The sequence below is a fragment of the Xiphias gladius genome, chromosome 16, assembly GCF_016859285.1.
Source record: "Xiphias gladius isolate SHS-SW01 ecotype Sanya breed wild chromosome 16, ASM1685928v1, whole genome shotgun sequence".
Classification (NCBI taxonomy): Eukaryota; Metazoa; Chordata; class Actinopteri; order Istiophoriformes; family Xiphiidae; genus Xiphias; species Xiphias gladius.
The window spans coordinates 23,939,851-23,967,574 of record NC_053415.1 but is presented as its reverse complement, the minus strand read 5'-3'; the positions used below and the strand labels follow the sequence as shown (position 1 = coordinate 23,967,574).

At 42.8% G+C, this 27,724-nt stretch overlaps 1 protein-coding gene across 9 annotated transcripts in view; it reads left to right on the top strand.

Annotated features, from left to right (window-relative positions):
* Nucleotides 1-27,724, top strand: part of man1a2 (mannosidase, alpha, class 1A, member 2) — a 137,195-nt gene that overhangs the window by 96,689 nt on the left and 12,782 nt on the right. For 6 of the 9 annotated variants that reach the window (XM_040148284.1, XM_040148281.1, XM_040148279.1 and 3 more), the window contains 7 exons: nt 884-1,007; nt 1,428-1,521; nt 11,025-11,140; nt 11,949-12,168; nt 13,517-13,689; nt 19,395-19,510; nt 22,272-23,356. In XM_040148284.1, the coding sequence (XP_040004218.1) occupies nt 884-1,007; nt 1,428-1,521; nt 11,025-11,140; nt 11,949-12,168; nt 13,517-13,689; nt 19,395-19,510; nt 22,272-22,407 (979 nt within the window). In that variant the 3' untranslated portion in view covers nt 22,408-23,356. Of the gene's footprint in view, nt 1-883; nt 1,008-1,427; nt 1,522-11,024; nt 11,141-11,948; nt 12,169-13,516; nt 13,690-19,394; nt 19,511-22,271; nt 23,357-26,784; nt 27,066-27,724 lie in introns of those variants that run through there. The other 3 variants (XM_040148288.1, XM_040148287.1, XM_040148286.1) reach the window with 2 other exon arrangements.

Sequence of the window (27,724 nt, the reverse complement as noted above, 5' to 3'; positions counted from 1 at the left end):
TGTGGACGTGTGTAAATGTCATTTTACCAGCTGCGAACTAGACAAACTCCTGTACAGGTAGTGAACCTGTTGCACAGGATGGGGGACGCCAACTTGGAAAAGTGAACCAGTCTCCTACTTGAAAAATTTTGGAGAGAATTACTTTTGCATTTTAAAGCATATTTAGGCTGCTATCGATCAACTATGACGTGCAAATTGTCATTCGAACCTTGTTATTTACCTTATTATTTACAGAGATTAATATTCTCTGAAATAAAGTTGTGATCGTCGAGATTTCTCCTTTTGATCTTTTTCATTAATGTCACATTTGTCTCTATTTTTGATGCAATTTGGATCATATTTGGGGATTTTTTTTAAAAATATATATATATTTACTTTTTTATATTGTTAGAAAAGCACCTCCAGAATCCTCGTGACCCGGTGAATTATTTGTCAAAAATGATTATTCAAATGTAGTCATCCAGTTTTTTCTTTGCCTGAAGTTCCAGTTGATGAGGACTTTTTTTTTTGGTGCCAGAACAGACTACAGGCTAGAAATAGGGTGTTGAACCTGGCAAACTATGTGTTGAGTCATTAGGTTACTTAGTTAGTTAGTTAGTTGAAAAGCCTCTCATTCCCAGGCAGATACTTTATGGTCATTTTGTTCTATGGGCCATTTAAAATCTTAAATATTCCTTCACACTGGGTGAGTAAAATTCTAACCTTTGTCTCTTTCTTTGTCCAACCCTCTCCCTCTCTCTCTCTATATTTTTCTGTCTTAACGTCCATTACGTCAATCTCTCACCCTCCACAACCAACGCTCTTCTCTTTGCTCTTGCCCTCTCTCTCCGTCTTCACCGCCTCGTCACCTCCCCCCTCATCCCTCCTTCCTCCACCTCTGCAGTGGCGTCGGTCGAAACTGGGGTTGGGCGTCAGCAGGCAGCAGCATCCTGGCTGAGTTTGGGACTCTTCATATGGAGTTTGTTCACCTCACCTATCTGACAGGGAACCCCGCCTACTACCAGAAGGTAGCACTCACAAGTCTGATATAATATCTGATGTGCGTGTGTGTGTGTGGTTATGTCTATGTTTGCATACCTGCCAGAGCTATATTTATCACTGTTTATAAACATACCTGTATTTCAGTCAAATACACAAATAAAAAAAAAAATACTAAGGTAAAGCTTCATGCCAGGATTCATTACTGCCCTAAAAAGGGGTAAAGTTTACTTATCTTGCACTTTGAATAAGAGAAAACGGCATAAAAGCAAAGAAAAGTGATGTGTTGTAAACTAAAAGATCACAACACAACTTAAAAAATGGTTAAATCAATCAAGTATGACACTTTACAAAACTAAAATTATGAAAGCGACTTGTCTGTTGTGAGCAGATTATTGTGGATTAAAGATTATTTAGATTAAAACTGTTATGTCTGGTGACGATCACAGGTGATGCACATCCGGAAGCTGCTAGCCAAAATGGATCGACCCAACGGGCTCTACCCGAACTACCTGAACCCCCGTACAGGCCGCTGGGGCCAACGTAAGTGCACCTTTTGATCTAGATTCAAAGGAGTGGAAAACAGCAGGGTTTGCATCAAAACGTATTAGTCAGCATTCACCGTTGCATAAAATCAATGCTATACATTATGGTGTAAGTACAAGTCCTGTGTCTAAGGCCTAAAATTTCACATGAACTAAATGTTCATGTGAAATTTGCTCTTTTCTGGTTAAAAGTAAATGAAAATGTAGCTTGAATGTCTCATTTGGCGAAAATATCATGAAATCCAATGCTAAATTCAGTTTTGTTAAATTACAAGTTCAGAAAAGAAGAAGAAATTCCAGGTGTTGTGGAGACGCATTCATGTTTTCAACGCATAATTTGAGAATACACCAGTTCCTAGCTGAGAAAGGTGTCAAAGTGTCCTTGTGAGCTTCAAATGATCATCTACTCAGAAGTGCTACGAAGAGGAACAGGAGGAATTAACGCCACGGAAAGAGGGGAAGTACTGTAGAACGGATCTTTTTTCAATGAGAACAAATTGAAGCAAGTAGAAAAAGACGGAAGAGAGGGAACACGGTGTTCCCAGTATATTGATTGCATTTTGGCAGCCTGCCCAGGGAAATGAACAGCTCGCTCACTGAAGTTAGAGGTGCCGCGACACTCTATTCTTGCTCTGAAACCTGTCGCCTCTGGTTAAAGTCATTTTCGACAAATATATAATTAAAGGTGGCGAGACACCACATTTGTCGGTCAGCTACACCTACAATAATTTCGTTTTTCGCCCAGCGTGGTGGACGGACAAACAAGCAGTTTAATCGTGGGTCACATTGAGAAAAAGCCAACAGTGACTGAAAAGCGAGGCAGACTAAAAAAACCTTTGAAAACGGCCGGAATATTTATGTTTTCAGACATTTTGTGTCATGTGATGCGTCCAGATACATTTTTTTCGAAATACTAATTCTGAATACAGCAAGATCTCAGAACCTTAGCTAACGGTCTGCTTTTCTGGCCAGTAGAGCAGACTAACTTACAGCGTGGTGTCAGTCCATTTATCCATTTATTACTACTATTTAACGTTTCCTTTCATAAATGCACTCCGTACCGTTTGTACTTTCCTCCTTATCGTTCCTTTCGGAATACTTGGTCCAAGCATTCGCAAGGGACTATCACATATTAATTTTTGTTTATTTTTCGACATTTCAGGCTGGATGACAGTCATGTTAGAGGGTTGCGGTTTGTTATCTCACCATTCCAACAGAATATTAAAACATAGTGGATATTAACATATCCCTTTTTTGTGCACATTTGCCTTAGAATTGTTTTTTTGTTTTGTTTTTTTTAACTTGGTGAATGCTACAATTTTTGCCCGTTGATCAGATATGACTCTCTGGCTCCGTGTTTGTTCTTTAGTGCAGTGAAAGGAAATGAAAAGATGAAATCCATTTAAAATTGAATACGTTTCTGTTGTTTTTATTTGTCCGGAGGAGTGAGTTGCTACAGTGCGAGAGTGCCATACTAAGTCTATTCAATTTCACAGCAGTCCCAAGTAAATGGCAAATAGGCAATACATATACATAGACTATGCACAGAGGAGAAAATAAAGAAGAACAATGTCCCGCGCTGAAAGAGGTCCAGTGGTCCAGCAAGATGAAATCTATGTTGTGTTCATTTTACTTGTTGACAAAACAAATGGAGAGCACTCATGGATGAATGGGTAAATGGAGACACTCATTAATGGATGAATAGGTGGCTTGACAGCCAGACTGATGTATTTGTAAGTGCACAGACTTTGGGCCGAAAGCAGGGTAAACTAAATGGATGGAAGATGGAGGGAGGGCAGATTGACTGATGGATGGACGAGTACATTAACAGATGGATAGTTAGCTGGCGAGCTGCATGACTGGGCAGTTGATGATGGCTGTGTGTTTGTTTCTGAGTGCGTGTGTGTGTCAGGGACTGATTCTTTCTTTGTGTATTTATTTTAGTTGTAAAAATACATTTTTTTGTCTGAAATTCTGTTTGTTTTTGTGCTTTAATTGTGCTTTGCAGTGTGTGTCTCGTGTGTCTTTGTGAGCACATGAACTGTGCTCACCTACACCTCTTGCATGTCTATTAACCTACTTGCATGCTACTGTATTTGTGTGGTTCATTAGGGACTTAGGTGTGGAAACATTAATTAGCCGCCTTTCAACCTTGATGCCTTAACCAGCTGTTGATTGGTTTAGTTAAAGAGCATAGCCAGCTGACCCGCTGTAGTGCCCCCCTGAGCCCCGCTTCAAGAGGCTGCATGATACAGTTGGGAGGGAGGGAGCCAGGTGAACATAATTAATGTGAAACTCGGAGGGGCTCGGAGCAAAAATGCCCCTGAATGTTCATAAATTATTGAAAAATAACAAATAATGAGGCAAAGTTGCGCCAGATGATTAGCAGACCCCCTTTTTCCCCCTCAATTCACCGCATTTCCATCTTATTCATCGAGCTATGAAGTAATCATGTCCAATCACGCAACTATTGTAGCTTTGTCCGCTGTAGATTATTTTTAGGTGCCCATAGCTGGATGGATCTTTGCAGTGCATTCTGGGAAAGGAAAACGGAGCTGCTGTTGATCGTAAAGCAGCCTTAAGCAGCCTGACATGTTTCCACCGGCAGAAGAAAAGGTGGAGCTCTCTGTAACAACCTCATCAACCAAAAAAAGCGATTATTCTGCTAACTTTTTGTGGAAGGACCATATCAACTATCATGACGCTGCAGCTATTGTCTACATTTTTCCATTTTTTTCTAAAAGAGGGTAGAAACATTTTTGGAAATGAAAACACTGTCTAAGCTTTCATGCCTCTGGGTGGGCATTTCCCACGACAGCGGTTGACGGGCATTTAATAGCTGTTGCTGGACATAGCTGGAGATGCGCTGTTACCTGCTGTGGTGCGCTGCTGACTGGAGCATGTCAAAGCCCTTTATCGCCTGCTAATGTTAATACAAGACGTTCTGTCCCCTTTTTCTTTTTCTTTTTTTTTCCAACAACCCCGTTTAGCATCGGTGAAGTACCATTGGTGATTTAAGACGTCTGTTCCTTTACAACATTCAACATTTGGGAGGACCCGCTGTGCTGTTAACTTTGGGTCCAGCGAGTCCACTTGTGGTAATGGGAAATGACCAGGCTGTGAGACCTCACGGCAACGAGCCGCACTGTAACCTCAGCAATCTCGTACGCTAGTCAGTGCTGTGGTTCGAATCAGGGAGTCCAGTCTCGGCAACGGCTGACAACATCGGCCTTCCGGCTGGTTAACTGTCTGCTGTAGGTTACACCAATCAAATGTTTAATTAAATGCCTAAACTAGGGGGTGGTGTCATGGCAGAAAAAGTAAATGAAATTTCAAATTTCTTCTTTTTGGTAATGACAATTACCACCCAATAGGTGTTCAAGTTAAAAGATCTGGTGAGAGGCAGGACTGGAAAGACAAACATCGCTGTATCATTCGTGTCGTTAAACACGTTCTGTAATCGACGATATACCCATCAATAAACGACAACAAAGATCCTCTACAGTAGCTGCTCACGGCGTTGTCATGATACCCGGATTATCATTCAGGGATTCAGGAAGGCAGAAAATTACAGTACCTTTGAAGTCTCTTTTCAGATAAATACACGGCGTGGCTGTGGGAACGTGGCCGTTGAACAGGGACACACACATCCATTTGAATTTATTACAGGACCATTTAGACTCAGCGTTCTCGACTGGAGACAGAGGCGGCGTGGTGCGCCGGTACCTGGGCACAAAATTAGCACGAACCACCGGCTAAAATCTGTCTTTGGCAGGAGGGTTTTTTTTTTTTCTGTTGCGTAAGCTGCCGTGGCGAGTAAACGACCATCATTTGGAGCTTTTGTTACCTTCTTAAACAGTATAATTGTTTGGTAAAACAGCGAAATTTAGGGTGCATTTTTCGAAGATAAAAACCTGCTGTGACAGGCAGGGTTAAGAGACCGTCTTCGACGTGTGGGAGTATGTGGAGAGCTGTGAGTGTGTTTGTGTTTGAATTGTGAACATTTGATTCGGGAATAGCTGTAACTACTTGGCGAGAAGTGTACAGTATGTTAATGCGTGCCTGTGTCGGAGACGACGTGTGAAACACACTGAAAGGGTTGAAAGGGCCGACGCGTTTGTCGAGAGTTTGTACAAACGTATCACCGTGTAGAAATTCCTGTGTGTGTCAGGTGTGTGTTCCTTCTTGTGGAGTGTAGGTGTGTAGACAGTAGTTAAGCTGGACTAATGAGGAATGAGGCTGAGCTCCTCTGTCTTAATGAGATCCTGCTGTGACTGACAGCCTTATTACCACACACTCCTCTACCTTACTGTAATACTCTGCTGACTACACACACACACACACACACACACACACACACACACACACACACACACACACACACACCTCCCACTCCCTCTTTTTCACCTACTCAGAGACACTCTTCTTCGCTCACACGTGCGCATAAACGACAGTCCGTGGGGAAAAAAAGCTCCTTTCTTCATCACCAGATTTCCATTTAGCAAAATTAATTATCGCTGAAACAGGGGGGAGAAAAAAAAAAAAAAAATCTGAATAGTAACATTGGGTTTTACAGAGAGAGAGCCACTTTGCCAGTCTACAGCCTGGGAAAGTTGAAGTTGGTAAGATTTATTTCCTTCTCTCTGCCTCCCAGTCGCAGCCGTTTAAGCACAAACGTAATGTACAGTAGGAAAGACCCCAGGGTTCGCAGTAATAAAAGTTTAAGTGTTTGCTTTTGTTGTCTTTTTGTAGCCCGGAAATGAGATTTTACACTCTGTTTCCTTTCATTGCTTACTCTGACATTGTGTTCATGTTAACCGTTTTACTTATGGGAGGGGTTGTCGTATTGTCAGTCTTTAGGGGTTAACAAATTCTGCCTGTTGACTTACACAACAACTTAAATACAGTAGCTGCGTTTCTCTCAAGCAGACTTCTTTTGTGGCAGCTTTTCCCATGATGTTTTTCTGGCTCTGCAACAGGAAAATTATGTCCTTATTCTTAATCCTTTCTACAAAGCTTTAATGGGCTCGGCTGTTTTTCCAACAAGGAACAGTCAACAGTGAAAACAACAACAGACCTCTGATTTACTGAAAAAGAAAAACCTTTCCTTTTTAAAAAAAAAACCCTTTTCTTTACTTCCAATGAGTTGAATCAGTCATTAATTACAGTAAATTACATTTTGTTCTCGGCCACATCTGCTGTTTAATTAAAATACATTTTTGAAAGTCACATTTCACGTTATGTACCAACATACCGAACGAGTAAATAAGGATTTGTTGTTTGTCAGAAAGACTAGTTTGATGCATGAACTTAACATTATCCAGGAAGTGGATAAAACTGAAAACTAAACCATGCTGTTGTGCTCTTGATTGGGTTTGGAGCTGCATGGTGGTAAATTATACCGTCGCACTCGAAAACATACGGATGTTGTCAGCATTACCTCAGCAGCCTGTGCCCTTGACCTGCGCTTAAATTGGAGTGTGTTTGAAGCTCGTTGAAGACGTCTCCTCGTGTACGTGTGTCTTTGAGTTTTTTTTTTTGGTTTACCGCGCGTTTGAAGCCGCCTCCACAGCAGGCCCCGGCGTTTTGAATGACAGGCGCTCCCTGCATGCCCCGGATCCTTTGATTGGCAGGAAAATGATGGGCGGAGGAGAGGAGGTGGGGGAGTGTGTGTGTGTGTGTGTGTGTGTGTGTGTGTGTGTGTGTGTGTGTGTGTGTGTGTGTGTGTGTGTGTGTGTGTGTGTGGGCGGATGGTAGTTGAAACCGTGTGGGGAGGTGACAGTGAAACAGAGAGAGAGGTAAAATACAAAAAAAAGATCAGACAGAACTTGAATGAGCAGTCCCTGCTCCGTTATGTATTTTAATACGCGTTGCCTCGTTATTTTCCTCTGTACATTCAAAAGCTCTCTTGTGTTAAGGGGCAGTTGGAGCTGTGGGTGGTGCATTATCTCTCTTCTGGTCTGATGCTGTGTTTTCCAGTTTCTGTGATTTCACTCTTACTTGCTTGTGTTTCGAGCTCCCTCCAATACACCAAGGGTCCATGTTTGAATCAAGTGGCTCTGCTTTCATGTGCCACTGCTTCAGGTGTGTTTTCTGCACACCTTAGTGTAAAAATCAAACGATACCGTAGTTCAGTCGGTCAAAGGAGATTGGCAAACAAAAGGGAGTGATAGCGAGACAACACAAGATCAAAAAAGTCCCAAAACAAAAAAGAAGAAAAGCAAAACAAAATACTCAAATTCAGCTTATAAGATGAGCCTTGGAATGGATCATACAACAATCCATCACCGTCTGGTGAAATAGTGAAAGCAGCTGGGGAATTTGGGGATTTATTAACAAAGTGCTGTGTTGACACAAAAGTTCTGTTTTTACTTGACCCAAAGTTTTTATTTTTAACTTGACCCAATACGCGTCCTGATACAATCATCAGGTTGTATGTAAGTCACACATTTCATGGTCCTTTTTGGTAAAAACTGTCAATAAATTGTGGCTGTGTTACTGTGAAATAATTCCTACCGTACTGTGGGATGTTCGCTGTCACTCCACTACTAATGAATCGTTCCATTTACTATCCGCTATGGAGGATCTCAGGGCTTTTTGCTATCCACCTCCGATTCCAGATCCACAGAGACAGGATCTAAGTCTTCTCCAAAACTCTCTCCTTCTCTCTCCTCAGGCAAAAAAGCATCACGGCCGTCAAATAAGTTAACTTTAACTCTGTAAACTCCATCAGCCAAATCAACATTTTTTACTATAAACAAACAGGTAGAAAGTGAAACGGCACATGACTTAGGGCTGGTTGTAATTTCCCACTCTTCCAGGAATGGACATTAATCATAGAAGACCTGATAATTCTTTATGACATTCAGCACAGTGTATCCATCCCTCCATTCATTTCCTGCCGCTCATCCTGTTCGGTTCGCAAGTGGCAGCAGGCTGAGTAAAGCAGCTCAGATGTTTATTCTTCCCAACCACGTACCCCAGCGCTACCTGGGTTCACATGTGAGGTAGAACATGGAGTCCATCAGTGTTTTCTGAGTTAGCTGTTAGGGTCTCTTCCTAGTTGTCATGCCCAGAAAATCCCCTCGTAGAAGGGTCAGAGGGGCGTCCTGTTCAGATGTCCAAACCACCGCAAATGGCTCCGTTTGAAGCAGAGCACCAATGGCTGTACAGTACACTGATCTCCCTGGGATACCTGAGCTCTTCACCCTGTTTCCAACATTGAACAAAGACACCATGAGAAGTAAAGAATATCGCAACCATGTGCGTCCACAATCTCACTTCGTTCGTCACTACCCAAACATGAGGGCTGAAACCTAATGCAGATTGGTAGTAAATAGAGCGCTTACCATTGAAAATAAGACACATGCTGTGATTTTTGTAGCTGAATGAAGAACGTTTATGTGACCAGCGGGTGGACTGACTCTCCCTTGAAGAGAAGATCAACTTTTATCTGGTTACACACCTGTAGGAGCTCCACAATCACACGTTCTTCTCCAGCCACGATGAAACAACAAAGGTGGAACGCTGTTATAATCAGTATACTTTCTGCTCTGCCAGCCGAAAGACTGGCGGAGCTGAAAGACTAAAGATGTGTACAAAATATACAGCACAAGCTGCTATCCGGGTGTTTCTGGTTATTACCCACCCAGGGCAGAGTAGTGTGAGTGCCGTATTTGACGCAGGGGAATTTTTGAAATAACATTCTTTGTGCTACGTCGAAGAAAACGTTTCATTTCATACACATGCATCATTAACTGCCAAATAAAAGCCATAGCACCCCAGAGAAAGTCTGTGTCTGTGTGGGGTCTTTAGTGCTGCTTAATGTGCATGAACACCCACTAATATTGTTATTAATATCATAAAATCCACATAAAGTACATTTATCGCATTTATATACTAAATAATTTGAAATAGCAGCCACGCTATGTGCTACTGCCATCATGACTGTACTTGAGTCTCTTTGGTTGGGTCAGCGACGGTAAATCATTTTAATCCACTGAACTGACTTACTTACATAACCCTAGAATAACAGATCCAGAATTATTTCAGCTCATTTGCTGATTAACGTTATTTCCAAATGTGAGTGAACCTTGCACCAATCGGTGACAAGCCATCTCTCAGTGTGTCTCATACACACCAGAGCTCGGCCACTCGCTGTAATTTCTGTGCAAATATACAAACTCGGTCCCCCACATGTACATTCTCAGACTTGAATGCATGCACCAGCACACTCTGCCCTCAGTAATGTCTCCAAGGTTGTTAGCGAGGTTTGTGCGCGCTCTGTCTCAGAAGATGAATAATTCATTGCTTCGATGGCTTCTTCATCTGTCTCGTTCCCTGTCTTTGAGTATCCCTCCATTTACCTACGGGCATGTTACAGAAAAGAATCTGCTTAGATGAGACACAGAGCATCTGCTCAGATATTGAATATGATTACACGGAGCTGAAGAGATAGTTATCCGTAGAGGACCTAAAAAATTCCAGTTTTCACCCAGTGAAGTCGGAGCTAATTAAACCAATTTTTGGGGACTTTTACCACCCAATTATTAATTCGTTGAGTTCGAACTGACCCTGAGTGCCGGTGCCCTGCTGTTGCTTTTGTCATTTGTTGTATGTGGAAATGAAAATTTAATGTGACTGTCATCACGTTGACGATGGATCGCCTCCATTACTGGTTCTAATGAAGAGACCATTTGAGGTTGAAATGTCATGCAAAGGAAACACCTCAGGATATAGGAGTTGTGCGTCGACACCTCACAGCAAGAAAGAACGAAATGTCAGTACCACATGAAACAATCAACAAAAAGTTCATTTGTAGTATTTAGTTGTCATTTACAAAACCAAAGAAACCAAATACATTTTAAAGTAAACTTTGTATTTCAGCCATTTCTTTTGATTTATAGTGTCATGATGGTATGGCAAATCTTAGGTGCATGAATGTCTTTTCTCTGCTAATATTGTAAACAGTATTTTATAGGTCAGTGAAATTGCCCCTGAAATAGACCAAAGTGCCATTAAAAATTAGATCAAGCGGACTCAGAACGCCCACTGGAGAAAATGATTTATTTTCTTAGTGTGATCAGAGTGACTGCTGGCCGGTGTCCCATCTTCACTATGTGGTGTCCTGCAAACTAGGACAGCCATGAAAGCTGTGTAAACTTCCAAGAGGACGACCGGGGACATTTGAAATGTGAGCGTATCAGGGAAAGGGTCAACAAAATGGGAGAGGAGGGGAAAACATGTTGCCGGTATATTGTTTGGGGATGTAGAGAAGAAAAACCACCCAGGGCTTGGATGGATGCTTTTCATGCCATATGTTGTGCTCTGCCAAGGACTTTGAGGCAAAGTCGAGAAAATTAATAATTCACTTGGCTTTCTCTTTTGTCTGTGTCTTGCTGTTTTTCCTTTCTCTTGCTCTGTCACACGCTCTCCCCTCGTGTCCTCTCACCCTACTCTTTTTTTTTTTCCTAACTCTTTTCTCTCCCTGTCTCTCTCCAGATCACACCTCAGTTGGAGGACTCGGGGACAGTTTTTACGAGTACCTGCTGAAGGCGTGGCTCATGTCAGACAAGACCGATACAGAAGCTCGCAAGACCTACGACGACGCCATCGAGGTACAGTGTTATCAGAGATTTGTCTGCATATGCTGTCCAGTTATTTTCACAGATGCTAGCTGCTGACCAGTACAAAGACACTACTTTAAAACACTGTTACAAAGAGAGATAAACCGTCACAGTAAGACATGTGTCTTATCCCCTAAAAATCTCTCAAAAGAGAGATGTCCTTTTTGATTTTTTTTTTTTTTTCAAAGAAAGCAAGAGCAGATTTGGCAGAGAGCAGATGTTAGCGGTTTGTAGTTGATGAAGATGTCTGTCAATCAGTAAGAGTGTCAGAGAGTGAGCAGAACAGATGCTACGGAGCAAAGGGTGAGGGATGTGGCTGGATTTTAAATTCTAATTTCACCGCTTCGTTCGGTTTTATTCTGTTTGACCCTCCCACACCCACACATGCATGCACTCAATGTCAATGCCCCGTTCACACAACTTAACTCCATTAATATGTTCACTCACACGCACATACACATCAATATTCCATTCATTACTTCTGTCACCATTCCCACTATAATAAATAAATACTGTCATTTGCCCTTTTCTGAACTTATCTCCTCAAATGTCCACATTCTTACCCGAATATAAATTACCTGCATACAAATACGCTCACGGACTTAATATTCCACTTGCAACCTCTGTCCACGTTCTCACTGAAAACATACTGCTTTTTCCACTTTTTCGGATTCTGTCTTCTCACAAATGTCCACACCTGAATGCATCAATCTCCTCCATCCTCATTTAACTTTTCTACAAATGCCCTCACTCACACACACACACACACACACAAACTCACGCTCCCTCCCCCTTCCAGGCGATCGAGCGTCACCTGATACGCAAATCCAACGGCGGTCTGACTTTCATCGGTGAGTGGAAGAACGGCCACCTGGAGAGGAAGATGGGCCACCTGGCCTGCTTCGCCGGCGGCATGTTTGCGTTGGGCGCTGACGGCTCGCCCGACGACAAGGCCGGACACTACCTGCAGCTGGGAGCCGAGATCGCGCACACCTGCCACGAGTCCTACGACAGGACGGGTGAGGAACGCAGCAACGCACAGGCGCACGCGTGGACCTGTAGTATGAATGACAGTAGCCTATAGTATCACCAGCGCTAGGAAAAAAAAAAAAAAAAAACCCCACCCTGATAGTGACCCCGTGAGCAGGTGCAGTTTAGGGTCACGAACAATCAAACACTGTTACCTACCCAGAAATAAATTAAACAACACAGTCACTGTATCTAACTTAGGAAATATAGTTTTATTAGAGGCTGGCAGATTGGTTGGTCCCCCTTTTTTTATTTTAATGGGAGGTATTACATTTGGAGTTGCTCGCGGCATAAATAAATTATTTATTCAACAGAGACCTTTAAAAATACCAATTTGGGACGATGTTTTCTGCTAAGCATCTATAGTTGTCAGCAAAAAAAAAAAAACACCAGTGTGTGATCTTGCATCATGACTGCATGTGTACGTGTGTGTGTGTGTGTGTGCGCGTGTAGTCAGAAATCGTGACGTTGCTCTGAGAAAGAGGCGAGGTTGCCGTGGCAACAAATGAAAATGGAAAAAAGGGAGCGAGAGGGAGGGTGAGAGAGAGAGAGGGAGAACTTGGGCTGAGGTGGCAGGGAGGTTGATGGCAACGGACAAGCTGTCTAAAGTTGGCCTGTTTCTTCTTAATGAGCAGTCATTCACGGAAACCACTGAGAGCGTGCGTGCGTGCGGTGTGTGTGTGTGTGTGTGTGTGTGTGTTCACGAATGTGTGCAAGTGTTTTTCAGATTTTGCACAGATGCAGTCCCGTCACCATCTTGTCAGCTTCATGGTCATTTTCTACAGTTAGACGCTCAATGCCTATCACACTTAAAAGGCAGAAAACACTGGTTATAAAAACATTAAAAGTCACTAAAATCAGTGGAGCTGAAGGGTTTTTATTGCTTTAACACACACACACACACACACACACACACACACACACACACACGGGCACTAATTCAAATCAACTCTGAACTGTAATCAACAGCAACTCAACCATAAAGACAAACAAGGAGCAAAAGGCTAATCTTTATCTCCTCACTCCTGTTTTCCTCCTTTCATCCTTCTTTCCTTGTTTACCCTTCCTTCCTTTCTTCCTCCTCTCACTTCTTTCATTCACTCCCCCTTTTCCATCTGTCCCTCATCTCTCCTGCACCATATCTCAACCCTTCCCTTCTCTCCTTCGCTCCGTTCCCTGTTTGTCCTTTCTTCTGTCCCCCGGCCTCTCCTTCTTTTCTTTGCCATCTTTCCATATCACCTCTTCTCCCTCCCTTCTCTTCTGTCCGTTTCTTATCTACCCTTCCCTCTTCCCCTCCTTTATTTCTCCGTCTGCATTTTTTTCTCCTCCTCCCTCAAGTGCTGAAGCTCGGCCCAGAGGCCTTTAAGTTTGACAACGGCCTGGAGGCGGTGGCTGTGCGGCAGAATGAGAAGTACTACATCCTGCGGCCGGAGGTCATCGAGACCTACTGGTACATGTGGAGGTTCACCCACGATCCCAAATACCGGCAGTGGGGCTGGGAGGCAGCGCAGGTAAGGAGCATACATTTGTATACACTATAAAACAGCTTAGTCATGGTTTAGGCCGTCTTTGTAACATCAGTGGATAAATCATTAGTTTGTTTTGAGCTAAATGGCTGTAAGCAGTTTTTACGGACTTCTACACTGCTTTGTACCGTAAGAAATGCCAGGTAGGATATGGTGATACATTTGTTGAATTAGTAGTTTAATAATGGTAAGAAATCAACCTAAAATAGAGTGAGAAATTGACGATATTGATTAAAATGATGTTAGCAGGTCACTTTTCCCCGGTCTGTCTGATAGCCAGTCGGTGAAACCGGCTGAGAGGAAACAAGTCCTCCGTCCACGTACGCGGCTGCTGCAGTGGTTTTTACATTAACTGTCAAATTAATGCAAGAATAAGGGGAAGCCATTTTTTTTTCCTCCTCAATAGACGACACGGAACAAGTGATTTACAGAAGACAAAATAAATGCAATTTAATTTCGGTTGGACTAATTTTTGCATCTTTTGCATCTCCATTTTTCTTTTCTAAATCCTTTTTTTTTTTTTTTTTTTTTAATTGCACATTATTTGAAGTACATCATGGAAAAGTGGAAGATATGGATCGAGTTTTTGAACGAGCAGTGAGGTCCAGAGCGGAGAGTATATCTGTGATGATTACCTAGATGAACGGGTAGGGTACGGGCAGTGAAGTACAGCTTGGGTGAATTTAGCCCTGATCTTTCAGGCACCTATGAGTATGAGAACATTCACTACGCTTTGTGGCATGACCTGACGCGTTTAAGGCCCTGTTGTGCAATCATAGACGAAATGAGAGAATCGTAGCAGGTGGCAACAGTGGCAGGTCCTTGCTTTGCAGACCTTCTCTTTATTAATTCTGGTTGTAGATAAAAATAATAATTAAAAAAAAAAACATTTGTGATGTACGGTTAAAGCCTGTCCTTTATGGTTAGAATGACAGTAGTCATTATTTAATATTTTGGTACCGAACTTTGCGGTTTTTACTCTGAGAGTTTATTGGATTTATCTCCTGATTGTATATATTTTTTTATATTTTACTCTGTGCTTTGTGTCCATTGGAAAGTGGAAGTATTTTGAACATTGAGCTGAACGATTTCATTTCAGCTATTGAGTGAGACGGTCAGACTGTGTGTTATTATGAGTCTCGATTTGTCTCAGAGCTAAAAGCGTCTCACCAGCAAAATAAACAACGATTTTCATGCCATTTTCCTGCTGCTTTATGCTTTTAATTTGGTTTTATCAACAACTTCTGGCAGGGAGTTGTTTTAGCCTCATTTGAATTTGTGAAACCAGACTAATGCAGGTCTCGCCCAGCACCAGACAGGAAAATGAAGAGACTTAAATTGGTATATCCCCGTGTCTTGCTTTGCCTCTTCAGGTCTGAGTATCATCTAGACTTTGTTAGTGTTGTACGGGATGAGAGGTTTTGACCTCTACAGTAAATCACGGGTAGATTTGCGTCCATAATTGTCGAACTTGAAAATGGCTGATGGTTGCTGGTGCAACTAGGCAGCAATGTAGAGAACCGCTTTTGTTGTGTGTGTGTGTGTGTGTGTGTGTGTGTGTGTGTGTGCACGGGAAATCAGTACCTGTAGGTGGATGTGAGGACCTGTGAGTCTTTAAGGTGTTATTATTTATTTATTCCTCCTTTTTTTTGTTTTAATGTGAAAAGCTTTATGAAAGTAGAGCAGAAATGAAAGCCCTCTCCATCCTTTTCACTCCCCTGCTCCACTTCCTCTGACAGAGGATTAAAAAGTATTTAATATTCGGCAGTCGATGTGTCGTCTTTGTCTAAATCTCAGAAGACCTGCTCATCATTCTTTTTTTTTTTCTTTCTTTCACGCTCTTTTCATACTCTCCGTTTTCCCCATTTTCCTGCCAATCTCGTTGTCACCTTTGTTCCTTAGTTTGTAAGCAGGGAAACGACTTCTCTTTGTTTATTTAAGTGGGAGTAAGTGCGTATACTCTTTTGAGCCGAGCAAATATACTGACAAGTGCGTTTATGATGTGCGATATTGCTCAGTATGAGTGACACTACAGAGAGCTTGTGCTGAAGGGCTCATCCCTGCCTCTCTTGCATCATTTGATATTGCATATATACATTCATACTAGTGCTCATGACAGATTCTACACTCTAGATGGCTCTTATTTCTGTTTTGCGTATATATATATATTCAGAAGTCATAACGTTTAAGTAAAGTTTTGAGGGTAAAATTTGAAATAAATGAAGAAAAATGGTATTTTACTCGCTGTCTGACGATGGTTGGGTATTGTTTTGATTTAGTTTTGTTCTATATTACGGTACATTATTTTTGGTAAGAAGAGAAAGCAAAATATGTAGAACAGAAAAACCACCTTTACCTTCTGGAGATTTAGGATGCCACAAAAAAAAATTTTTTTTTCTTTTTTCACGAACGATGAGGAATTTTGTAATTAAGTTTTTGTTAAAAGGTAAAATATAGAAAATAAATATTTGTTCTGCACCTTGCAACGTGTGCACAAAAACCCCCAACACTACACACCTGCACTGACATGTACAAAACCAGAGTGTGTGTAGTAGTAGCAGCATCGCCGCAGGTTGAAACATCCTCTTACAGGAATTATTAACCCTGAAGCCACTGAAAGTCCCAGGTTCTTATAAACTGTAACTGTGTCCAATTCAGAACCAATAATTGCAATTAGTTTACAAGAATTTTTGTTTGATATTAACGGGAAACGATAGCGTATGCGTGCCATCAGATGTCGGTCACACCACCAACTTTACTTCATAAATAAAAGAAAGATGGTGGTCAACATATTTGATATATTACTGTTTGTTGTCTTAGATCTGTCTGGAGTTGTTCCAGCCGTGGGGAGCTCCTTCATTTCCATTTCCATTTGGTTCGCTTTGGCGGAGAATAGCGCCGAGCAACATCAGGCTCAACAATTTAGCATTTTCTACTACTTACCTGCCAAGATTTAGTATTCAGTATGAATTTCATCCATCTTGGATACTCCAATTATTTTTACACTTCCTGCTTTTTCTTCTGCCTTTCGCATGTTTTTCTATCTCTAAAAGTTTTCTCTTCCTTTCTGTAACCTTTTTTTTCACACACCTAACTTTCTCACCTAGCGCCTGAGGCTCTTTCCATTTTCCCACCAAGCAGTGTCAGTGTCCTACTCTCCTCCTCTGTTGGTCCCTTTATCCCCCACACATGCAGCTCCTTTCTCACACACACTCAGACACAAACACACACTCAGACACAAACACACACTCAGACACACACACACACACACACACACACACACACACACACACACACACACTTCCCCTGTACCCCAGCTGCATCCATTTGGTACTCCAAACCTGCTTTCTCTTTTCACAGCAGCCATTAAAACTGGCTGGCTTTTACCTGTGTGTGTGTGTGTGTGTGTCTGTGTGTGTGCACGTAGACCATGCCTATGTCACTTGTGCGTTTTTTTTGGTTTTTTTTCTGTTTGTGTGTGCAACTTCACCCTTGTGTGTCAGAGTGTGTGAAGGTGAAGCCAAGCTGCTGTGATGTGAAATGTTTCCTCACCCAGCCGCTGCAGAAACCCTGCTCCTCCTCTTCCTCCCGCAGGTAGACTTTTTATCAGATAATTCATTTAGCACAGATGCTCGTTGTGTGTGTGTGTGTGTGTGTGTGTGTGTGTGTTTGTGTGTGTGAGTGTGTGCGGTATGGGTGTGTGTTCTACATTTATGGGTACACTCACCCGTACCCTTACAAACTTGGTATACCCTTACAAACAGTGTACATCGTAGTGGGTGGATTTTTAGATCCCAGACTGTTCCTGTGTTGGAGTGTAAATGTGAATAGTGTTTAAATGCGTCTTTAAAGCACTCCGCTTGATACTGGTGTGCGAGTGTGTGTGATGCGTGTCTCGCACGGGCTGTAGTGGGACACTGCAGCGTGGCTCCAGAAGGGCGAACACACGCCGGGCGCAGCAGCCCATGAATAACAGGATTTATGGTCGAAACTCCTTGCAATGGAAATCTGCTGACAGCGAAATGGTCACTTGGAACGTGATGGAGGGAGAAGACGTCCGCGTGTGTGTGTGTGTGTGTGTCTTTGTGTGTGTACGTGTCAGAGAGACTGAAAGACAAGGACAGAGATAATGCTTTCAATTACATGCGTTAATAGTGAAAGTCGATAAGCTATGAGCAGGAGTGTGATGCAGCCAGAATTTTTATGGAGGCCCCGGTTTCACTGTAACAAGTTCTCATTACAAATCGATAGAGCACACAGGTAATAGCGTACTCTCCGTGTCACCAGCCGGACAGTCGCTGCATTTCTAATGAGGTACTGCCGACTCGTTTGTGTGGGGTGTCTGTTTGTGTGCGGGCGTGGAAAGCGCCTCCTCCCAAATGTGGCTTGTTTTCAATTAGAGGATACAGTTTTGCTCCTCGGAGCCAAAGCAGCACCTGACATTTGCAGCAGGGCATCGCCAAGGGGTGCCTTCTGGGGGGGGGCTTGCCATTATACGCTGATTTGCTACTCTTTTGGCGAAATAAACGAGCGTATCGTAGATGCAGTGTGCCGTCCCATTTTGATTTTAGAATTCAAATCAGCACCTGAGAACCCACCGGATGATGAGCAGCGGTGCACAGACCTGTGCACACATGAAATTGTTCAAATGGTCCGGGCCCTGCCCGTTACCTGCCCGGCTGTCCTCCATGTTTGCTGTTTTTGCTTTTTGTTGAGACACTGACATCACATCTGTCATGTTTAGCGGATCAGAGATAAACCCTCGAAAGTCAAAGTGAATGGATAGAGAGACTTTACATCACAGTCCAAACCACCTACGAATGTGTTTTAAATTTGTCCTGAAAAGACCTGACTCGTCTCTTTCTGTTATGACTTAAAGAAAATCCAGAGCATATCAGATGTACAAAGAAATCAGGTTAAGCCTCTGTGTGAATGTAGTTTAAAAGCCATGCGTACGCAGATTACATGTTCAAAAGCTGCTGTCTTAATCACAGACAGCTGTGTTTCTAAAAAGAAACGAATACGGCTAAAAGCTGACGGCAAAAGACGTGTTTAGACAGAAACGTCGCACATTGCCAGTCAACAACCATTTTTCCCACTCAGTGGAAATCAGCAGACAAAGGTGCAAAGACAACCTGATAAGGAGATTTGTAAAAATGACCCGTGAGAGACGTCAGCAGAGGCTCTGCTCCGCTTAAAGAAAAACTTTGACTTTGTCCTCACGCTCCAGTGTTCCCGCATTATGAAGCTGCTTCGAGAAAAGAAAATTTCAGAGAATAGAATGTAAATGCAGGGGAGGCAGGGTGAGGCTTTTGTGGTAATCTTCTTTTCCTCCCGTTGTTTTTTTTACAGCTGTTCTTTCCTGTATGTGTCTCCCCAGGACTCAGTCTAATCTGTCACAAGCAAAGAAATTAATTATTGCATGCTTTTGTAAGCTTATTAAAACTGTGCCCCCCCCCTTTCTCTTTGCCCTTTTCCTTTTGCCTCTCCTCACTTTTCTCTTCCTCCATGTAATCTCTCTACCATTCTCTCAACTTTTTCATTCCTCCTTTTTTATTTCTGTTTCAATTCTACCCCACCGCTTCCACGCTTCCTCTTTTCGTCCTTCCCTTCATTTTTTGCTGTCTCCGTATCTCCTGACATCCCTCCTCCTTCTCTTCCCTCCTCCCCTCTCTCCTCGTCTCCTCCAGGCCATTGATAAGTACTGCAGGGTGAGCGGAGGTTTCTCGGGGGTGAAGGACGTCTACTCCTCCAACCCGACCTACGACGACGTGCAGCAGAGCTTCTTCCTGGCAGAGACGCTCAAGTAAGCCAACACTAATGGGTCGCTTAATCTGCTTGATCTATGAATCATCAGTAAATTTGTTGAATAATTAATCACTCGGGCCCGGCCGATTGAAAGGACTTGAGAGCGAAAAGTGATTGCGAAAAGTTCTTGCTCATATTTTATTTTATTTTATTTTATTTTTTTTAAAGAAAGTGATTAAGCAGAAAAATCTTGTGCAAACACAGAGGCTTCGGCGTGTCAGTCACAGACCTTCACGAGGCATTCTTCCAAAGGAGACATCCACGCTTTTTCAAGTCATGACAACACTCCACGTGCCTTTGTCTAGACTGCAACAGTTTTTGGTCACTGTAACTGTTACTCCTGTCCATACCGGCATCGAACGGAGATCCATTTCTAATGCAATTCCAGTGGGAGTGGATTGGGACAAAATCCACAGATCTCGTCATGTGACAAAATGCATATTTTAAGTTCAGCTGGAGCTCATGTGAGGCTTTAACTGTCTGAGTTAGACAAATCAAGATGGGGATCCTCCATTTTCTAGTCTTGTCGGGATAAAGCTTCCCGTTTGTGTTTACCTGGACAGGGTTTCCTTGCTGAGCTGCAGTCAAGAAACACTGAATTTCAAACTAAAAAGACTGAAGATGGCCACTACGTTTGTCTACCTCAGACTCCTTAAGCCTCAAATTAGCTTTGCCTGAACTTAAGAATGCTTTTTTGTGCAGAAATATGATTTTGCTCCTTTTAGGAGGGGGATCTCTTTGTGGCCATTTTGAGCAGGAGAAACAGTTACAGTGACCAAAAATCTATTTCACTGTACATACGGCCATGTGAGTGTTGCTTTAATACATACTTGAAAAAGGTGAACATGTTTTTTATGTTTTTGTTTTTGTTTTGTTTTTTTAACTTTAACAAATAATGAATAAAAACCTGAATAATAAAATCAATTTCAGGGACACGTGTTTTCTCCCATTTTAAATGAAAGTCTTAAACAAACTCAAACTCTACTTGGGTTCAACACACGTTACCCAAAACAAGTGTAGCTAATTATTCTTATTTCATGTGACTTAATGGAAGTACGTTGTGAATTTAGAATAATTTTCAGTCGAACTTTAAAGAAAACAGACGCTACTGTGTAGTAATTTATCGTCCTGGATACTGTAACTACAGCAGCGCTGCTTAAGGACATAATGAACGCTTTGCTATATTCAGACAGCTGTAAATAGGTACTTCATAGTCCTTTGACAGCCTTTTAATTTTTTTAAATTTAAATGCTTCAAATCCTCAGAATTAAAAAAAACCTTCAGAATCATTTAACGTTTTTTATTCCGGCCGGTTTATCTTTCCCAGAAGTCGGTGCTTTCTTCCCTTTTTTGTGTGTGTGTGTGTGTGAGTGTGTGGTCACATATAGAGCCAGTCACTTGACCACAGATCACTTACTGTACTTTCTGTCTGCTCAAGTGCTGAGTGAATCAGCAGCCCTCTTCAAAGGGTAATAGCGGGTTAACACTAGCATCTGTTGTTATGTCCTCCCTCCGGAGCCCTTCGCTCTGAGCACAGCCGGCAGGCTTCGCGCTTTGTACGCGGCCAAAGAGTATGTTAAAGGCTGACTGATGCAAAGGCCAGCTCTCATGTCTCGGTGGTACATCATCATCATCATCATCATCATCATCATCATCATCATCATCATCACACCGATGGCTGAATGGGAGAAGAGGCACTGAATGCAGGCTGTGACCCAGCCGGGGGGAAAACGAAGCCTCATGTGGCGCTCTGATTCCCCCTGCTGGCAGCTCTGTGAATGTCACCCCCCTCGCAGGAGCACTGGAGTAGTAAACCGACCTGATTTCATAGAGGTGTTCACAGTTGTTACTGTCAGTCGAACGGTCTGACAGGTCAGAGATAACCATGAAACAGTGCACGCTGGGCTTTCTCCGCTGCTCTGCCAGCCCTCGTGTTAGCAGGGAGCTACTTACCAGACCTTTCATTTTTGACCATGACGTGTCTGAAATTAACACCCACACAGCGTCCAGTGTCAGTAAAACTTGTCTTTGGTGTACGAGTCGTTAAAGGTCAGATGCCACGCTGGCCGGTAACTCTGAGACGATGACATTTGAACGGCTCGGTGTTCATGCAGCATTTGGTCCGTCCGCTCTCAGTCTTTGTCACACCATAGCGCTGCGTGAAACAGGCCGCCGATTGGCCGCCTGTCACACTGACCCGCGCAAAGACGTGGCTTCCGAACTTCTGTTTCTCTGCTGCGTGGATAGTCGGGCCGTTATCAGTGGAAGATTACGGTTGGAACGTGACACTTAGTGAGTGAAGCAGCACGTGTGTGTTTGCTTTTATTTTTAATTAGAATAAAAGTTACACACCCGATTTGTTACCGATAAGTGAGCAGGTTTTTTTTTTTTTTTAGAAGTCAACACTGATTAGAGTAATGATTTTTTTGTTTTTCCTCGCGACCTAACAGAGTGAAACATGCTTACAAGCCTGCGTCTGAAGCGGGGCATAAAGATAGTAAAATATCTGTGAAGAAAGAGTTGATGGCAAATCTTACTTTCGACGGTTCAGTGTTGATACCTAATTAGCTACAAATTCGGGATTTTGAGTTTCCTGTACCTTTAAGCCGACACCATGTGTTCCACCTTCACAAACCTGCAGGAACTATTTGCGGTTTTTCTGTGGCAGTGATGTCCCTCACTTCTTTCTTCTTCCTCACCTGGTCCCTCCCATCCTCACTCCCTTCTCCTCCCTCCGTTCCCCACCAACCCCCTCTCAGGTATCTCTACGTGTTGTTCTCCAGCGACGACCTGATGCCGTTGGAGAGCTGGGTCTTCAACACGGAGGCTCACCCGCTTCCTGTCCTCCACCTGGGCAACATCACCCTGCCTGGCAGCGAGCCGGCTCAGCGGTAGACAGACAGGCCTTCTGCCTACACCACAGCACCAGGGGGCGCCACATGTCTGCCTGCCTGCCTGCCTGCCTGCCTGCCTAAAAACCCACCCACCAACACTGGACAAACTTACATTCATCTCTACAGACTCTCAACTGCTTTTGGACTGCAGACATCAACCGGAGGAGACGGAGAGAGAGCCCCCCTGCACAGACCACTGCAGAGGGGAGAGGACTTGGTTGTTGACTCTCCCTCTTTCCTTCTGTCTTTTACTCTTTGACTCTCTCTGTCGATCTCTCTGTCTTCTCTGCTCCAATCAGAAGGACGGTGGGTGTGCTGCTCAGCCTCACGTTTGGCTTGAAAGAACTCTTTTTCTCCGAAGGACCGAGCTCCAGAACTGGAGGCTTGATTTAGGTTTTTTTTGTTATAATTTTTAGTGATTTATTTGACCAAACTTTCCTCCCATGAAAACTCAAGATGAGGCACTGAGAGTGCATATGGGATTTTGTGAAGGATCACGCAGTCAGTTTGACACTGTTCTGACGGAGGTGTCATTTTTCCAAGCAGACAGAATTGAGGACTTTACAGGGTCTGATGATAAGGTGTGTTTTTTTTTTTTTGTTTGGACAAATCCTAAATGGGGACACGGGGTTGAATCAAAGCCCTCCGTTTCTCACAGATCAAACCCTTCCCCAGTCCACTCCCTGTTTAATCTTCATCTGATGAACTTTGACCTGGAACTGTTCGTAGCCAATGGCAACAGTCCCCAGCTCCTCAAATCCTCCTTTTTCAGGAATGTGGACCATGATACGTGGAACAGAAACCACAGGGGGACGGCAGAAGGCCTCCCCATCTTCACTGCTCCCCACCTCAACATCTTTCCAGTTTCTCTTCCAGTTAGAGACATCACAGAGCCGCAACTTTTCCCCAAACCATTCTGCTGCTACTCGATTGGATGCTGCTTTCTTTTTTTCTTTTTTTTTAATCCCTCTCTTTCACATTTTTTTCTGATCAAACTGTTGCATAGTTTCTCCCCAGCTTACCAACCCTTCTCTTATCTCCCATCTGCTTATTTCCTGCCTTTTCATAAATCACTCCATTATTTTCAGATCATTCATTGTGAGATGAGGCTGGAACCCAACCGTGCTTACATATGTGTGTGTGTGTGTGTGTGTGTGTGTGTGTGTGTGTGTGTGTGTGTGTGTGTGTACGTGTGTGTGTGTGTGTGTGTGTGTCTGTGTGTGTGTGTGTGTGTGTGCGTGTGTGTGTGTGTGTGTGTGTGTACGTGGTGGTTAAAATAACCCCTGCTGTAAATCTTGGTTTGTGCACTTTGTATGGGAGGACTACGAAGAAGAGGAAAGTAGAGTTGTAGCACTGAAAGAGCTGAATAAATGAAGACCTTCTTATGTCTCCCTGCTGAGCTCCTACGCCACATTTCCTCTGTTCAACCTTGTATCACCCAGTTTGAATCTGCCACCTAACTGCAGGCTTCCTGAACTCATTCAGGTGTTAGAAATCTCTATCATTTCTCTCTACCACTTTTTCCAGAATCCCTCGCTTATTTTCTGCCATCTCTTCTTTCCTCCATTTTAAACTCTACCTCACCTGTCCACCGTATAAAAGTCTGAATAAACTTAAAGGCCCTTAGTCTCAGGGTTCCCACACGACTCTGAAAAGTCATGTGAGGAACCTTACTTCACGTCCAAGTTTTGGATTAAATTAAAATCGATGTGGAAAGTGCAAAAACTATTTTGGATAAAATTGTGGAAATATTGCTTTCAACTTCAGAAATGCATTCACCTACAGTATGTAGCTGTGAGCCTGCTCCCTTTGTGTTGTTTAGTGAATAATCCTAGCCGGCTAAAGTACAGAGTGATTTGACCTTGCTCATCATATTGTCCAAATGCTAAATGTCCACATCATATCATCAAACAAACATCGAATCTTTGAAGCAGCCGAGGTCTGAGAACAAGTCAGGAAATCAAGGAAATTTATAGCTAGTCTGTGTACAGCTTCAAATGCGCACCCTTCCCCGTGTCCCTATAATCCCTCCCCACTCTAATCAAGTCAAGTCGCTCTGTATGGCGTGATATATCAAGAGCTTGGCCTTGTCGAGAGAAGTCAGCACCACCACACACCGTGCTGTCTGCTCAGTCAACGCCATGATTCTGTCTCCAGTTATTGCTCCTGACACAACTCTCTCCCTCTGTTACATCAAAGACAGCATGAGCAGTAAATTGCTCATGCTGACTGAATGCAGGACCTGGTCTGAATGGACTAAACTTATCATTTTTAATGTGACTTAGTGTAGCAACACTCGATTCTAGGACTCAGTGACAAGATTATGTGAACTTTCATTCTTCTTATTATCTCAAATCCCAAATTCAGACAGCAGAAAAGCATCTCAACCTCACTAATTTATATACAAAGACAATTCCAGACCCCACCTCGCACTTTAAATTAAGCAAATCCAACAAAAAACATAAGCACATTCACCAAACATCGTATGGATTCTTATGGGCATATACTGCAAGCGATTGGTCAGTGCACGACAATCAGATTTGTTCCCACTGTAGTTCACTGGGCACACGCCTAAAGTAAAGAGTAATGAAGATCTAATATACGACGGCAGCGTTAGACACATAACAACCCTCTTTAGATGCTGTACGGACGAAACAGTGATGTGATCCCAAAAAATATGACTTAGATCGTCCAGTGTCAAAGGCCACATTGATATGACGAGTCGGGTTAAGTTTGTAACTTAACCGGAAGAAATATTAACCAGGAGGGGGGGTTGGCAGCAGAGGGGAGGACGTGATGTTGAGTGAACGCAAATACTATGTCAATAAAACCAACCATCGTACAGAAACAGGGAAGGTTCTCCAGATCCGCTGTTACAGCAGTTTTGCTTTTTTGGAGTCAAATTTTCGTTATGAAATCAGTTAGATCACTCGTCGTTGCTGTAACACCAGTGTCCAGAACTAAGCCCCCTCCATCAGCCACATGCTTCCACGGTTTTATTTTTAGTTTTATGTTTCAAAATCGGTCTAAGCCACTGCCCATGTTGGTGGGGATTCAACCATGATTTTACACCATTATCAAGAAAAAGAAAATCACTCGTTTTATAAAAATACAGACAGTAGGCCTAATGATGGTCTCAATAAACCTGTGCAGTGACTGTGTTTGTGAGAGAGAGACGGATGCGTTAAAATGTTGTATTTTCTATTAGTGTCTGTGGGCTCATTAACAAGCCATTTGGCCACCAGTTAGTTTGACACGAATGCCTGATGTTTCCAAACTCTGCGCATCCACTGACTGGTTTAGCTAAAGAGAGGAAGCTGAGCAGGGTTCGACTACTAAAGATGAGCCTTTAAGCAGGCGTTAAAGCTGAAGAGTAGGACATGCACTAAGCCAGGAAGATGATGTTTTTTTTCGTGTGTGTGTGTATGACTTTCTTTTCAAGCCTTATTTACAAATGTGACGCCTTGGCCAACACTGTGCTCTTTCACTGTCTTTGCTTTGTGTTTTGTATTGCGTCATTATGATATAAAGTCCTTTCATTTTTTTTTTTGTTTACACAAACCTTGCGTGTCCTCTGACGTGCAGATACATTCAGAGCTGCGATGGAGTGAAAATAAATTTGACAGCAGACTTGACACCAGGCTACAATGACAAAAGATAACTGCTGCATAAATCGAATCATCTTTAAAACTGTGTCAGTGTGGTCACCCAATAAGATTTTTTTTTTTTTTTTAAATTCCCTCCTGCCCTTACCGGATCTCTCAAATCTAACAGATAAAAACGCAGAAATTCCCTTTTGTGACAAAAATGAAATGCTCTGACATCTGGTCAGATAGGCCAGCTGTTTGTCTGTCAATAAAGGCCATACTGTGCGATACAGTACTTGCTAACCGATAGCTACGGCTGGTTTTGCAACACCCACCTGGACGGTTTTCAGTTTCGGGACATGATCCACAACTGACAGCAGAGATGGACACAGATAATCGGGATTAAATTGATGTGATATTGTTAAGCCAGAGTTTATGGTGATGTTGCTCTTTACCGAACAAGCACAAAATATTGCCATGAATACATGGTAAAAGTTCATATTTAAACATTATTTTCAACTGCGATCGGAAATATTTAAGACGTGATCTGACAAAAACATTGTATGTAGCAGTTACAGGAAGAAGGAAATTGTCTCAGCTGTTAATTGAACGTCATCCGAAGTTTCTTGAGTAAAGTGAAGGGGAACTTCTCGCAGCACACGTCAGCAGCGTCGATCAGTGTACGTCCACGACATTTCTCTGCCCAGTCCTCCATGAGCACACGTTTTATTTCCTCCGCTTTCCTCTCCCGTCACCCATCCAGTATAATCTCCGCCATCCTCTTTCATCAGACCTCTGGTGGCAGCCATCATTAACGGTCCATTGATGCACTACAGTTTTGGCTCTCAGCCTCTTTCCACCGGTCTCTGACATCATGCTGACATCTTCACCACCTACATCTGATAAGGAGGAAGCCCGAGGAGAAACCAGGGCGGCCATCGAGTCGCTGGGAGCGACGTCGCTTTTGAAAATTGAGTGTTCTGTATTTGTATTTTTACTGAACTAAAAAAATAAAATTAAAGTATCTGTAAATACGTTTAAAACTGAGACACAAATTCAATAAAGATGTTATGAAAAGTGATCAACAACTGAGAGTGTATTCTTTGTTGGTGCTTGTTTTGGCTTTATCATGTGATGCTTACTGAGGCTTACTGTGTTGGCTCCAGGTATCAGCTGGTGGGTCCACTGCTTTGGTGCTGACTGAAATATCTCAACAACTGTCGGGTGGATCACCATGAAAGTTTGTACAGATATTCATGGTCCCCAGAGTGGACTGACTTCTCACCCAGCGCCACCATCAGGTCAAAATTTAAATTTGTCCAGTACTTTTTTTTTATGACCGATTAATTGCAAAACTAAGGACATTCTCATCAGCCTCATCTGTACTTTTTTGGCTGTAGACTCTTAGTCTCGTTTTAGTATTCATTTGTACCCTTTTGAATTTGATCGAGCCCATATGATACCGAAACATTGGTTGTCTGATTGCCCTAAAGCAGCAGCTCATCTCATCGAATAGGGTAAATGTGTTGAGTGGAGCCTTTTCAGTCCAGCTCCAAATTGTCCTGAGTGGAGGGGTTTCATTTGTTCTTTCGTGAACGGAGCCAATCAGAGTCCATTTACTGGGATCCAATTGGGAACTGTCTTCAAATGATGAATGTTAACAAGTAGCGCAACTTTAATGTAACAACTTTTAAAAAAAGCAACTCAAACAACCTGATAAGACTTTGTTGA